This window comes from Ursus arctos, unplaced genomic scaffold (genome assembly GCF_023065955.2).
Source record: "Ursus arctos isolate Adak ecotype North America unplaced genomic scaffold, UrsArc2.0 scaffold_8, whole genome shotgun sequence".
NCBI classification, from domain to species: Eukaryota; Metazoa; Chordata; class Mammalia; order Carnivora; family Ursidae; genus Ursus; species Ursus arctos.
Window position 1 is genome coordinate 51,544,387 of NW_026623100.1, and position 14,641 is coordinate 51,559,027.

Here is a 14,641-nt window from a genome sequence, read left to right on the forward strand (position 1 = left end):
TGAGAGAGACAGAAGGATAAAGCAAATACGGAAAATGTTAACATTTGGGGAAGCTGGGTGAAGGGTACATAGGCATTCTTTGTTCTGTTCTTGGAAATTATCTGTAAGTATGAAAAAAGAGCCCCTAAAATTCACAGGCTTAGCTGTGAATATAAGAAGTATGACCAAGAACTTCATGCCTCAGGGAATTATGCCAATTTCCCCCAAGTGCTTCAAAGCCCTACTTTCTCAGAACCATTTCACTTATCCTCCTTCCACAACCTCAGGGCTGTCATCTTTATAACTGTTTTGTCTGGTCCATATAAAGAGAAGGGTTATGAGTAAGGGACAATGTGATTGTGTTTCCAGGAATCAGTAACATTCGAAGATGTGGCCGTGATTTTCACAGATGAAGAGTGGAGGCATCTAGTCCCTATTCAGAGGGACCTCTACAAGGAGGTGATGCTGGAAAACTATAAGATCATTGTCTCATTGGGTAAGGAGAGCTTCCCATAAGAAGTTAGACTCTGTACTGTGTTAATGGGGGTTTGAGGGGCCAATAAATGATACTTCTCCCTCCTGAGTTCTGAAGCACTGAGAGACTAGGTAGAGGAGTAGAAGGTATGGCGTAGGTGTATAGCAACAGTGGGCTTCTTAATCTGGAACCTCAGCATGGGTCAGAATTGCTTTCTGAGCCATTGGCAGGTTGTACAGCCCCAGCCTCCCTTGCTCAGCAGCCTGTCCCTACAATACAGAGGAGCCCCTCTCCAGAGGGGGGAGGGCAAACAGAAGAAGCTGAGTTACGTATGTCCAATTCCTCCCCCAGCTCATCAGTCAGCTCCATCCAGAGGACTGAGGGCGCCATCTTGTTGAGAGAAAATTTCTCCTCAGACAAGCAGAGGAGGGGAGAGAGAAGTGTTTCCAGTGTGGGTGTAGAAATACAAGGCTGTGCCTCAGAGTAGGTCACTAGAAAGGTGTTTGATTTTGAATATTTATCTTAAGTGCAGTCTTAGAGAGAGGCCCACAGAAGGCACTTTGCAGTTATAGAGACTTGTGTGACAAAGGGAAAATCAAGAATGACTGCTGATAGAGGCGCCCGGCTGGCTCAGTCGGTAGAGCATGCGATCTTGGTCTCTGGGTTGTGAGTTTAAGCCCCACATTGGGTGTAGAGCTTACTTAAAAAAAAAAAAAAAAAAAAAAAAAGAATGCTGGTGTGAGATATTCGTGAGAAGTAAAGGTTGGGCTTCTCTACGTCATGACAAACTCTCAGGAGCTTCCAGAATAAGAGACTGAGAGAGCATGCAGATTCAGAAACAGGTGTAAAACAAGCAGCAGGTGGGAGTCAAAGGAGTCACACTGCAGATTTTATATGAGGCAGGTCAAGAATTTAAATAGGCCAAAGAGGAAAAACAGGATAGAATGTTCAGGGAGCACTAAGGGAGACTGCTGAGTCTTTGTCACAGACTTTGGTGGGATAAAATATTGGGGAAAATAAAATTCCTAAGATCGGAAACAGGAAGCCACAGGGAGGCAATGGATGTGGCCAATGGGTCAGCAGATGATCAGCATACAACCACATAGGTGATCCTTGGACCCAATAAGAAAGTGTTTCTCTTTCCCAAGTTGGGGGCCCCCATACAAGGGAAGTTTAGACTTCAAGACCACTTCTAGGATGGATTCTATTTCCTTAAATAACCAAAAATGGATAGATTGACTTGTGGAAATTCATCCCAAGCAAATAATAGGATCAGCAGCCCCAGGGACACAAAAATGTTCATCACATCATTGTCTGTTAATAGCAAAACAGTAAAAACAGCCTGAATGTCTGTCAGCAGGAGATAAAGTAAATTAGATTATTCCATACAATTAACATTATGTAGCCATTAAAGTTGTGACGTAGATCTGTGCTAATTGAAATAAAATGATATTTTAGGTTTATTATGTGACAAAAATCAAGTGTATAAATCAGCATTATTTTATAACCCAGTTTTTAACAGAATGTATGTATAGGTATCTTTCAGTTTCAAAATGAATAGAAGGAAAAAATGAATACAAAGTACAAAAGGTGATTTTTCTTTTTGTTTCTCCTTACCTCTAGTTTTCCTACAACGAACATGACCCACTGTGTAAATAAAAGCTTAACACTAAAGGGTAAACCAACAAACAAAATTACACGTTTTTACTCAAGATGATCTGTTTTCATTCTTTTTTTTTTTTTTTTTTTTTTTTTTTTTAAAGATTTTATTATTTATGTGACAGAGAGACAGCCAGCGAGAGAGGGAACACAGCAGGGGAGTGGGAGAGGAAGAAGCAGGCCCCCAGCAGAGGAGCCCGATGTGGGACTCGATCCCAGCACGCCAGGATCACGCCCTGAGCCGAAGGCAGACGCTTTAACGACTGCGCCACCCAGGCGCCCCGATCTGTTTTCATTCTTATCTTCCCTGAGCCCGGGACTCTTTCCCAGCATCCTACCAGTGCTAAAGCTATGACATCCCATTCACTTCAGCGGGGAGAATAAACACATTAATTCAAATGGATTTGATCAACTTTTTGACCAAGTGCTACTTGTTCCTTTTTAGAACCTCAGTCTTCACCTCCATTCTGAGCTTCCCACATCCTTGTGCTTTACTTTGTATTCTGCGTTCCTGGCGTGCACCTTCTGCCTTTCCATTTTCTCTCAGAAAGACTTAGAGTTTGGGTTTAAGCTTTGGAATAGTTGCGTATTTTCATCACATACGTGGCTTGTCTCCTTCTCCCTGAGCAGGACTTCCAGTTCCTCGACCTGATGTCATTTTTCAGTTGAAGAGAGGGGATGAGCCTTGGATAGTTGATCTTCACAGATCTGAGGAGAGAGAATGTCCAGAGAATGTCTCTCTAGGTAACTGTGTATGAAGAGGGCAGGGCAGAGTTCTGTTTTGTGGTTGTTATTTGGGTGTGTGGGAAGGAGGCTTGGGTACCACGTTTTTCTCACATTCACATCTTCTGCTTTAGTGTTTATTCTCTGTCACCCACCAGCTTTCATCTTTTTCTCCACACCTGAAAGTGTTACTCATCTCTATCCACCAAACGTTATTATTCTGTCAGATCTGTCATGTTGCCCATTCACACTTTGCTATTCCTGTTGTTCACCATCCCCCCAACCTCTCACTTCACATACTCTCCTAATTATCCTGGCCACACTCCCAGTGGAAAGTCTTCTCTCTTCTGAGCTGTCCACTGTCAGTTCTGTTCCCTTTCCAAGTCTCAGGCTTTTCCCAGCGCGAACAACTGTGTGTGGGAGCCAGCAGGCCGGTCACCGTGCACTACTGTTCAGATTTACTGTACCATCTCTTCTTTGTGCTGTAGTATTTCCTAGCCCAGGAAAGAAACTGCAGCTGTATTTTCTGTCCGTTCCAGACTGGGGGACTAAGCCTGAGATTCATGGTGCTTCAGAAGAAGAATCAGAAGGAACAGCGAGGGGAAAGCTTGGAGGAGAAGTTCCTGTGTGTCCTAAATTTGAAGCCCATGCACTGGAGGGTGAGCCGGAAGCAGGGAAGGAGAGCCCTGCCGTCCAGGCCTGTAAGAAGTCCCTTTGCCGGAAGGAAAGCTTGCAGCAAGGGTCTACTCCTCTCAAGAAAATTCTCACTAAAGAGAGAGACCAGGAATGCAGCCACTGTGGGAAGACCTTTTTTGACCACTCATCCCTTATCCGGCACCAGAGGACTCACACTGGAGAGAAGCCCTATGACTGTCACGAATGTGGGAAGGCCTTCAGTCACAGGAGCAGTCTCAGTAGACACCTGATGTCTCACACTGGGGAGAGCCCCTACGAATGCAACGCGTGTGGGAAGGCCTTTTTCGACCGGTCGTCCCTAACTGTGCATCAGCGAATTCATACTGGAGAGAAGCCCTTTAAATGCAGTGAGTGTGGAAAAGCCTTCTTTGACCGTTCATCCCTTACGCGACACCAGAGAATCCATACCGGAGAAAGCCCGTATGAATGTACTCAGTGTGGGAAAGCCTTTAGCCAGAAAAGTATTCTTACTCGACATCAGCTCATCCACACTGGCAGGAAGCCTTATGAATGTAATGAGTGTGGGAAAGCCTTCTACGGTGTCTCATCACTGAACAGACATCAGAAGGCTCACACTGGAGAGCCTCACTATCAGTGCAGCGAGTGTGGGAAAGCTTTCTTTGACCGCTCATCTCTTACACAGCATCAGAAGATTCACACTGGAGACAAGCCATACGAGTGCACCGAATGTGGGAAAGCCTTTAGCCAGAGATGCCGGCTTACCAGACATCAGAGGGTGCATACAGGAGAGAAACCCTTTGAATGCAGCGTGTGTGGGAAAGTGTTCAGTTCTAAATCGTCCGTTATTCAACATCAACGGCGTTATGCCAAACAAGGAATAGACTGAGTTGGGTAAAAGCTTTAGTCAAAGGACCTCCACGGAAACTCAAGACAGGTCTTCCCCATCATAAGCAAATCCATTCTTTGAGCATTCTACCTATTCTGGCTACTACAGTGTGAATAAACATTCTCTACCTACCGGGTCATAGAACTGATGAGGGATGCCGGAAGTTAAGATGTGACTCTAGAGGGTCAACATTGTGCGGAAGTTTGTCAGACAACAGGATAAATGTTAGGAGGTGATCCTCAGACACACCTCTTGTCTGAGGCCCCAGGTATCACTGCACTTTAATAACTGGAGGCTCGAACAGGAGGGAAGGCAAAATTGGAGCAGCACTGTTGTTTCCTGAACAGTTCTTTCTGTAGCTGCGTCCCTTTCTCTGGGAGCTATTTTGGGCACCGACCTTGTTCTTTGTGTCCCAGCTTTTAGGTTCCTTCCTACTACTACTGCTACTACTACGAGTACTACTACTACTACTAGCTAGCACTTATTGAGCGCTTATTATGGGGTAAGCACTCAGCGGAGAGTTTGACAAAGAGTAGATTATTGGTCCTCTCACCAGCCCTATGAAGTAGAAGTAGGTACTGTTACTATCTTCATTTTACAGATGAGAAAGCTAAAGTTGAGAGGTTTTAAATAATTTGCCCAAAGTGACACAGCTAGTGAAAGGTGAAGCTAATCCTTGAGTACAAGTCTACCTTCAAAGTCTCTTCTCTTAAGCATTATGCTATATGGTTTGTTTAATAATTTCTGTACATCTATTATCTCCTCAACTAGATTGTAAGCACTTGGAGGCATGACTTATGTGTCTTTGCATCTCACACAGTGCCTTGCACATAATAGGTGCTCAATAAATATTTATCTGAATTAATGACTTCTCTACTTACCAAGTTCTCTCTATTTAAAACACCTCTTGGATGTACATCCTTTCTCTGAATTTTCTGTCTAGCCTACACCTTTATCCTCTCAGGCTCCCATTACTGTGGTAGTCATTTCCTAATTTGAATTCTTCCCTCTTCATTGTTGAACTGGGGTGTGCTAAGTGCCATAATAAGTAAGTCCCCAGCTGAAGATTCCTGTCTCACATAAAATCTGATGTGAGGCAGTCCGTCTTCCTCGATCTTCGTCATTTAGAACATGTTACCTCTAAGGTTATCACGAAAGTGATAGGTATTTTAGGATATTTTTAAGGGCCATCACTCGTGTCCACATCTCATAAACCAGAACCCAGCACCAGAGGCTAGGAAAGTAAACAAGCACCTCAATATTTGGGTAACATCACAAGCTTCTGTCATAAATTACATTTTGCACATTACTGACATTTTGCACATTACTCTTAGACCAGTCTTTTTTTTTTTTTTTTTTTAAAGATTTTTTATTTATTTATGTGACAGAGAGACAGCCAGCGAGAGAGGGAACACAGCAGGGGAGTGAGAGAGAGGAAGAAGCAGGCTCCCAGCGGAGGAGCCCGATGTGGGACTCGATCCCGGAACGCCGGGATCACGCCCTGAGCCGAAGGCAGACGCTTTTAACGACTGCGCTACCCAGGCGCCCCTAGACCAGTCTTTCTAAATGACCCCTTCCTGCTCATCATTGCCTTACTCAAGACCTAAAATAGCTCCCTGTTTAATGAAAGCTTCTCTGAATATTTAAGGACTGCCTTGATGTGATTCCACATCACTGAACTTGAAGTTCTGACTCCTAAAACTCTTCTATGCCCTGGGCCAAGCCCTATATTTTTATTTTATTAAAGGTCAGGCACGAGGCAGCTTTGACTCTAGGCATCTGCATTCCCTCCCTAGTTGCTTGAGGTGAAGCCCGGAAGACGACTTGATTCTAAAGGCTGTCTGGAATTTAGCTTACCTGCGTGAATCCCAGCGGACCAAGATGCATTTCTTCTGAGAGGTAAAGTCAGATTTAAGAAAATGGATTGCCAAACAGACCCCCCCCCCAAACTACTAACAACCCTATTTGTCCACCTTTCTTAAAGCAGATAAGTGACAGGAAAGACTTTTCACGTGTGGACTCTTGAAGCAACTTGAAAAACACTTCAGAGAGTGCAGAATCTGATATATCAGAGTGGATAATATCTGGTGTTATTTAATAATGTCAAGTAGAAAATAAAAGGGACTGTTGACAAACTTTTGACCGATGACTGTATCTGAGGGTTCTGAATCTTTAATTTATTCCCTTGTTAAAAGTAAATTGAGAATCAAGTACTCCCCCAAGATATTCTGCCATTGCCAGCCAGATGAGAGTGCGGCAATTTCAGAATACTAATGGAGTTTTGAGGACGGTGACAAGTGAAAGTGAAACAGAATGGGGACATAAATTGGATAGTTTCCCTTTATTCCCTTTTTAAATTTGGCGAGCAATTTTAGAAACGTGAAGTACTAATCTGCCTCCTACTAAAAATTCTGAGGGAAGGCTCATTTTCCCTTTTAACTGATACCTTCCAAGAGGGCATGCAGTACTGGAGGCCTTAAATTTTGAGGTTTTAGCTTAGTAAATGATCATTAGTAGTATCAAATCTTGGAATAAAAAATTGGTCAAATTGGTAGTATGCCATATTTTTTAAATTGAAAATGAAACTGGTGGAATTAATTTTAATATTTCATTCAATATTTGAATTTAATTCAAATATTTAAAATGTTCATGCAGGGTTATTTCAACATATGATCAATATAAAAATTATTGAGATACCCTACATCCTTTTTTAAAAAACTAAATCTTTACTTTGTATTTAGGGCACATTTCAAATTCAAACTAACCACATTTCAAGTGCTCAGTAGCCACCTGTGGCTAGCAGCTAGGGTATTGAACAGCACAGTTTTGGATAGCCATCAGGAGCTTTCAGAGGGAAGAGATAAAGGGATTATTTCGATCATTGGAGATGTTGGAGGGACGCTTGCTTCTGGCCATGTGGCAAGCACTCTGCACCTGTGGAAGGCAGTCTTCTGCTTCCAGTAGGTCAAGTGGGGCCCAAGCCTGGGAAGCCTGTTGTTAGCATCCCTCAGACACATTTTTAACAGATCTCAAAACAGCTGCTTTGATCTCTGTGTGCCTGACTCCTTTGTGCTCTTTGGATCTTTTGTTATCTCAGGTGGGGAAGAGATGTCATTTATGAACCTTTAACAACCCAACCAGGATAGGAGGAGGAAGTATCTAAGGTTGCCAGTTAGTGAAAGATAAAAGATACTTTGTGTGATCATTTCACCTTTTTCTGAGCAGGATATTAGAATCCATTTATTATGATTCTGGAGGGAGGAGGATATTCTATTAGAATGGGCAAAGCATGAGTGGGTGCTGGCAATGGATGTGCCCAGTAGAAGCCACTAAAGCTCCCCCACCACTCCACAATTGTCAACATAAAACAGTGAGGAAAATTACAGCCGTGATGATGAAGTTGGAGGACGTGGAAGTGATTTGTTCCACCATTTCCTTTCTGATTCCTTGATTTGTCTGGTCAAAAAGCTAGATCCTGGAAGTTAACTATCTCTGATACTACAGAAAAGCTAATGAAGTGGAGTCAGCTGTAGCTAGTTCCATACTTCACCTTGTTTCTGTATTGGAAGGTAGCTGTAAGTTGCCCTTTGACTGTTAATGTAGCCACTGATCTAGTTAACACATTCTTTTCTATACCCATCCCCCAACAGCAGTATAAATTTAACTTCACCTACCATGCTAGCAATTTACTTTTATTGGCCTGCCCCTGAGATATTTTTTTGCATACCATAATTTGATAAAGCAAAATTTAAATAAAATAATGAAGTTATTAATTACACTAATGACAGTATCTGTTAAAAAGAGAAGGACAAGAAGCCAATAAACAGTTTGTAATTAAGTTGGTCACTGCTATGGGCAACTGAGGCTCAGTCCCACCGGGACCTGGGGAGTCATGTTGAATGAACCTCAGAATTGTCTGCCCTTGAAGTGGGGAGCATTTATCTACTGGCTCCCATCCCCCATTGGTTAAGTGTTGCTGCATGAACACCCGGGGTTTCTGTAGTCATCCCCCATGGCATAGTCAGAGACTAATTCCAGGGAGGAAAGTGACAAGAGTGGGGTACAACTGAAGCAAAGGTTTATCTGATGATGTTTGTGCAAAAGTGATTGCTGCAACATGGTTGGGGTAAAATTTGGGCCAAGGGAATATGAGGTAGTGCACCCAAGGTTTGGAATGAGGGTAGAGAGTGAGCTCATTTGAATATACTGAGCTTGAGATGCTCGTGAAATATCCAGATATATGTGGGAATGTTCTGTAGGCAAGACTGAAGCTGAAAAGAGTGATCTCAGATATATGGATATCTGAAACCATATGAGTGGTGGGAAATAGCTTATGAAAGTGTGCTGTAGGAAGAGACTAGGATCTAGGATAGGTCCTTGAAGAACACTGAGATTTAACAGGCATGAAGAGAGGAAGAGCCCATAAAAGGAGAGGGAATAGAAGGGAATAGAGAGGTAAGAGAAACAGTGGTGAGAGCAGGGTCACAGGAAATAGTTTCAAGAAAGAGAATCGTGAAAAAGTATTCAGTGTTGCCAAGTGATCAAGAAAGACAAAGCGTTAGCCTTTTCACAAAGATGGCACCAAAGGCAAAGAAGGAAAACCCTGACCCACCCAAAGCAGAAGCCAAAGCAAAGGCTTTGAAGGCCAAGAAAGCGGTGCTGAATAGGCGTCCACAGTCACAAAGAAAAAAGATCCGCATGTCACCTACATTCCCACAGCCCAAGACACTGTGTCTCCGAAGGCAACCCAAATATCCTCCAAAGAGTGCCCCCAGGAGAAACAAGGTTAACCACAATGCCATCATCAAGTTCCCCCTGACTATGGAGTCAGTCATGAAAATAGAAGACAACACACTTGTGTTCATTGTGGATGTCAAGGCCAACAAGCACCAGATCAAATAGGCCGGGGAGAAGCTCTGTAACATTGACGGGGACAAGGTCAACACCCTGATCAGGCCTGATGGAGAGAAGAAGGCATACGTTCAACTGGCTCCTGACTATGATGCTTTGGATGTTGCCAACAAAATTGGGACCTTCTAAACTGAGTCTAGCTGGCTAAATCTAAATACAAATTTTTTTCATCATGGGTGGAGGGCGAGAGAAAGCTTTAACACTTCCTCCCCCGGTGTTTGTCAGTAACCTGGATGGTGGCGCCAAAGCCATATTGGAATGAATTTGGTTAAGGAATGAGTGGGGAGTGGAAGATAAAAATAGCAAATATCCTCAGTGCTGAGTAGTTTGCTTTGAGAAGGAGAGGTCAAGGTTGGTAGTTGGAAGGGGATGTAAGACTAAGTGAATACTTCTTTTAAAATGTGAGAGATGCGAACACGTATCAGGATGCCTTCAGGTACAGGGGACAGAAAATTCTTCTTCAATTTGCTTAAGCCTAAAGGGACTTTATTAACTGATATAATTAATTGCAAAGCCCAGGTGTAGCTCTTGTTTATTTTTATAATTGGAGAGGGCAGTGGAATGGACGTAAGGCAAGGCAAATTTGCATATCTGATTACAGCAAATATGGGAATTCTGTCTGATGCTTCCTCCACTCCACCCCATTCCGAAAGTGGGGGAGAAGATGAAGTAGCAGGTGCCTGAGGAGCTCAGAGGTTACAAATATCCTCCTGGAGAACTGGATAGAAAGCTGCCTATAAACAGAGGCATCCGCGGTAGGGGTTCGCCCGGGGCAGGAGAACAGGGCCAGGGGACAGCTTTGGTTCTTCATTCCTCTGCCTCCCTTCATTTTTACTCCAAATGTCTCCTTCCACCTTTTGAAGGACGCATTCGAGTACCCCTTTGGTATCTAAGGGGGCGGGGCCTCCGAAAACGGGCTGGGCCTCGGGTTTTCCGCTACGCCCGCGGCCTTCTGGGAATCGTAGTTTTCTGAGGGCACTGTGCGCAGGCGCTCCGTGGTACTTGGTCCTTGCGGGGCCGCCGCGAGCCGGTTGGCACCCAAGGTGAGGAACAGGGGTCGGGTGTGGTGGGAGCGGCGGCCGGGGGAGGGAAGGACCGGGAAGGAAGGAGGGATGCGAGGCGCGGTGACGTGAGCGTGGAACCGAAATGGGGTGTTTCGAACTATCCCTGGCCCCTACCCCCAGGCTGACCTTGATCGGACCTGCTGCGGGGCAGGGGAGGAGGCGCCAGGGGCAGGCCCCGCGCAACTCAGGATGAAGAAGTGTTTGAGGTGAAGTGAGATGTCGCTAGCCTGGGCCCGGAGTGTGCGATGACGTACTCTGGGGCGCGCAGGGCTGCGCTCCGCGGTGCGTATCTCCCGGGTTGAATGGCGCATTTCCTCCCCTGGCCTTCCTTTCCGAAGCTCGCCTTGCGGTCCTTCCCGTGCTTACCCGTGGTAAGGGTTCAGTGCACCAGGATTGAACTGACTCCGCGGAAACCTGCTGGCCCATCTTTCCCGGAAAGCACCTCAGTTGCTCATTTCTCTCTGTTCCCTGGGCCAGGGCCAGGCGTTTCAACCTCTTACACCCGGCTTGTTGGAGCTGCCCAGTGGCGCTCTCTCTTCTGAGTGCTGCCTTACAACGCCATCCAGACTTTCGTGCAAAACTTGGTATTTCAGTTAGTCTGCAAATAGTTTTTGAGTACTAACTGTGTTGAAGTAGCTTTCTTAGTGGGAGGAAAGCAAGATGTGGCTCCCAAGATTTACCACCTACTTGGAAAGATAAAGATACAAAGATACGTATATACTGGGTGATTGAATCAGAAATCTGAGAGTTCCAAAGATAAAGACCCTGACTCTTTGTTTGGTGATGTTGATCCATTTGGTTGTAGATTGGAAAAGAGTTTATAGGCTTGACTGGAAATGCCCATAGCTTATTTTAATGACACTGGTGGGCATCTTAAGATTAATATCACCTTTTGGTTCTGTGAGGCACGATGGATGCTGTGTCCTCTGTGTGCCTGCAGGACTCCAAAGAGCTCTTCAGAGGAGAGGTCTGGTGGCAGAAAATGAAAAATGAAACCTCAGGTGAGGAAGGTAGAAGCTTGCCTTTGCTACCTGTCTTAGGTAGCAAATTACAGAAACCTAGCTCAAACTAGTATGAGGGGGATTCATTTTGAGGATACTTGGTTAGCTCATGGAGCCCCAAAGAAAAGACTACAGGTGTGTAAACTGGAACTGGGGACAAAATAAATTCAGGACTCTGTCTTAACCCCTTGCCTCTGCTTCTGTATGTACTTATGTTTCATATTTCCCAGTCACTGCTGGCTGGCTTTTTCTGCTCTCAGATGGCTTGACAACATGTGACTGTCGAGGGCTCCCAAGTTTTCATGCTCTCAAGTGGAGCCTCATGAGAAGAGACTGACCTCTTTTGCTTGGTTCCACTTGCAAAATTCCATGGGAAAGACTAATTGGTTCAGATGTCAATCAGCTTTAGCCAGGAAATAGAGTCAGTTTTTATTATTGTATGGATGTGGGTAAAGCTATTTCCTTGAAAAGCGTAAAGTGTTGGCAGAGCTGAAGAGACAGAATAATAGCCGCTGCTTGGTGCCTGTCACTCACCTTGAAATAGGACTACTAAGAAAATTACTTTATGTAGAGTAGTAGGCCTGTCCTGGCTATAGTCCCTTTCTCTGAGAACTGCTCTTTGTGCTCCTTGGGAATGGTGGAGTGGACAAGAGGTAGAAACATGATCTAAGGTCAGTAGTCTCTCAATGGCTAACAACCAATAGGGCCTTGAAAATTCTAAGTAGGAGACAAAGAGACCATGGCCAGTTAATTGTGGGTGTTAGATCAGTAAGCCCAGGAGGGCTGGGAGTTAAAGACCTCATTGAAACTTATCTGTATAGAGGACAATTTTCTGAGAACATTCCTCTGAGAACTCTGAGAACATTCTCCTGGGGACTGAAGAGATGCAAGACCCATTTAGCCCTTGATGGCTTGCACCCTTTGTTTCAGCACCATTCTCATTTGTCACCTCCAAGCACATGTCAGATGGCCTGCATACACAGAAATTATAAATATAATCTTGCTATTGGCCATCCTCAATGTCCAAGATGGCATACCCAGGTTCTCTATGTAGAGATCTTAAGAGCAAGAGATAAAGATGTGCAGCACCATTATCCTTCAGTGTCCAGCGGGGTACACAAGTCTGTTCATGAAAAAAATAAAATCTGATTGGTAGTAGTTCACAACCATAATTGGAATCCAGAAGATGGTGCCAAAAAGGATTTATCCCACTGGATCGTCTGGATTGTATTACATAGGATCAGCCTCAGATGAGCACTAATGGATCTCTTTACCCTCTTTCTTTTTCTACTCTTCTGTCCTCCCTACTGGTGCTGACTCCATCTTGCAACAGCCTTTGTAATAAAACCCTGACAGAATATTGTTCTAGCATTCTCTGTGGGCAACTTGGAGAGACCATTGTTCCTGACTCCACTCCTGGAAGGGTTTTTCAGATTCCCTGAATAAAACTTCTGTCAGGTGAATGAATCTTTCTCTTGAGAATATTATTATCTCTCATGTCTTCCAGGTACTGTTATGTCACAGGTTGTCTCCATATCAGGCCCAGAGATGAGTAGGATTAGAGAGAAGAAGACAGATTTTCTTCATCCTGTTCCAGATGTATAGTTACTCTGTGTAGTCTGCCTTCGCTTTTTGATATTTGACTGCTGAGAGCTTTTAAGACTCACCCTTTCTTCCCCTTGTGTTCCACACCTGGACAAGCTGATAAGGACGCCTGAATGCTCTCTCCCTGGGCATTGGCAAGAAATCCAGATCGCAGAAGCCCCTTCCTGTGGGCACGTGGGAACACTCACCCTGGCCCTAACCACAGTAAAAACCCAGGCCAGTCTCCTTCCCTCACTCTCTCAAGCCATTTTGGACCTGCTTGAGAGCGCTGCCCTGGTCTCTCCCAGAGACCTCAGTTACGTAAGTAATAAACCTTTTCATACCCTCAGTCTGTGTTTGTGTGTGTGGTATCATCATTCTCAATATTGGAACCAAACTGGGTGGGGCCTATCTGCCTCTGCAGGTAACCATTACACTCTGGATACCCTAGCTCTCTCGCTAATCCTTTATTTCCCATGGTCTTCTGTGACGCCAGCCAATGCTGTAGTGGCAGTGGTCAGTCAGTCCATCCTGGCTGGTCCTACTGCCCTGCTTCTCCTGCTGGAGAAGCAATTGTATTTAGTCCTGGACTCACCATTGAATAGCTGGGTGTCATTTTGCATATAGCCTCCTAGTTCTGTGGAAACTTTAAAAATGACTAACAGAGGTGCCTGGCTGGCTCAGTTGGAGGAGTGTGCAACTCTCCATCTCAGGGTTGTGAGTTCAAGCCCAATGTTATGTGTAGAAATAATAAACTAAAAAATAAACAAACTTTTAAAAAATGACTCGAACAACAACAACAAAATGACCCTAAAGAAACTGGCTGGAATTTCTAGAATCTGGTGTCTGACTCCATTTCTTGGTTGGGTGAGACCCAGTCACTTTCTTGAACCCGTACTTAGGGACCTTTGGCAACCAGGAAGGAATTAGGACAGGAGGCCAGTGCTCTTGAGATCCCAGTAGGGGCCACAGATGTCATGAGGCCTAGATGCTATTTAATTACAATATCCTTATAATGCCCACTGTACCCTAAAAATAACACCTGAGCTGGCTTGAACGTATTTCTGGTCCTTTAGAACTAAATAAAACTTGACTAATACACTAATTCACTTTTACTTTTTTTTTTTATTCTTGATCATATAGGCTTCACATTTGCTTTTTAAAAAATGTTAGTATAAACATTTCTCCTAGTCATCTTGAATTTGAAAATCAAATTGATTATTAAATTGCTTATTAATGTCAAATACTACAGACTACAATGCTTATTATAGATTTATAAAATGGGGTAAAAATTAAGTTCATTGTAAACTTTTTGATTTTTTAATAGTTTTCTGATTTGGGTTCTGTTCCCAGGAAGCTGCTGACTCAGGAACAGCATTGTGGCAATATCCATAATTTCCATCTCCTGGGAAAGGGTGAATTTACTCCTAGGCTTGCTTTGCTCTTTGTAGAGTATGAGAGTAAGGGCTGTTTCATATCTAATTGATACATAGAGATTTTTAGCCTGGGTCAGAGAACTACAAAATGGGATTGGTCTCTTCCATGTTTCCTTCTCTAGCTCTGCCAACTCTGGCCTGGGCCTTTTCCAAGAGAACATAGAAGAGGAGAGAATGGCAGCTGTGCCTCTAACAGCCAGACGGCAGGTGAGTTGGACTTTCTTCAGTCAGGAGCTTCTTTGCAAGCCTTGGAGATTCATCCCATT

The 14,641-nt window shown here is 44.1% G+C and overlaps 1 protein-coding gene and 1 pseudogene across 1 annotated transcript in view; both read left to right on the plus strand.

The window, feature by feature from the left end:
* The window catches only part of LOC113242036 (zinc finger protein 335), a 39,143-nt gene that overhangs the window by 15,695 nt on the left and 8,807 nt on the right, over window positions 1-14,641 (plus strand). The window contains exons 5-9 of the mRNA XM_048222859.2: window positions 349-475; window positions 2,744-2,857; window positions 3,376-4,372; window positions 10,154-10,333; window positions 14,498-14,582. Coding sequence (XP_048078816.1) covers window positions 349-475; window positions 2,744-2,857; window positions 3,376-4,372; window positions 10,154-10,333; window positions 14,498-14,582 — 1,503 coding nt within the window. The remainder of the gene's footprint in view (window positions 1-348; window positions 476-2,743; window positions 2,858-3,375; window positions 4,373-10,153; window positions 10,334-14,497; window positions 14,583-14,641) is intronic.
* Window positions 386-13,710, plus strand: LOC123002170 (60S ribosomal protein L23a-like; annotated as a pseudogene).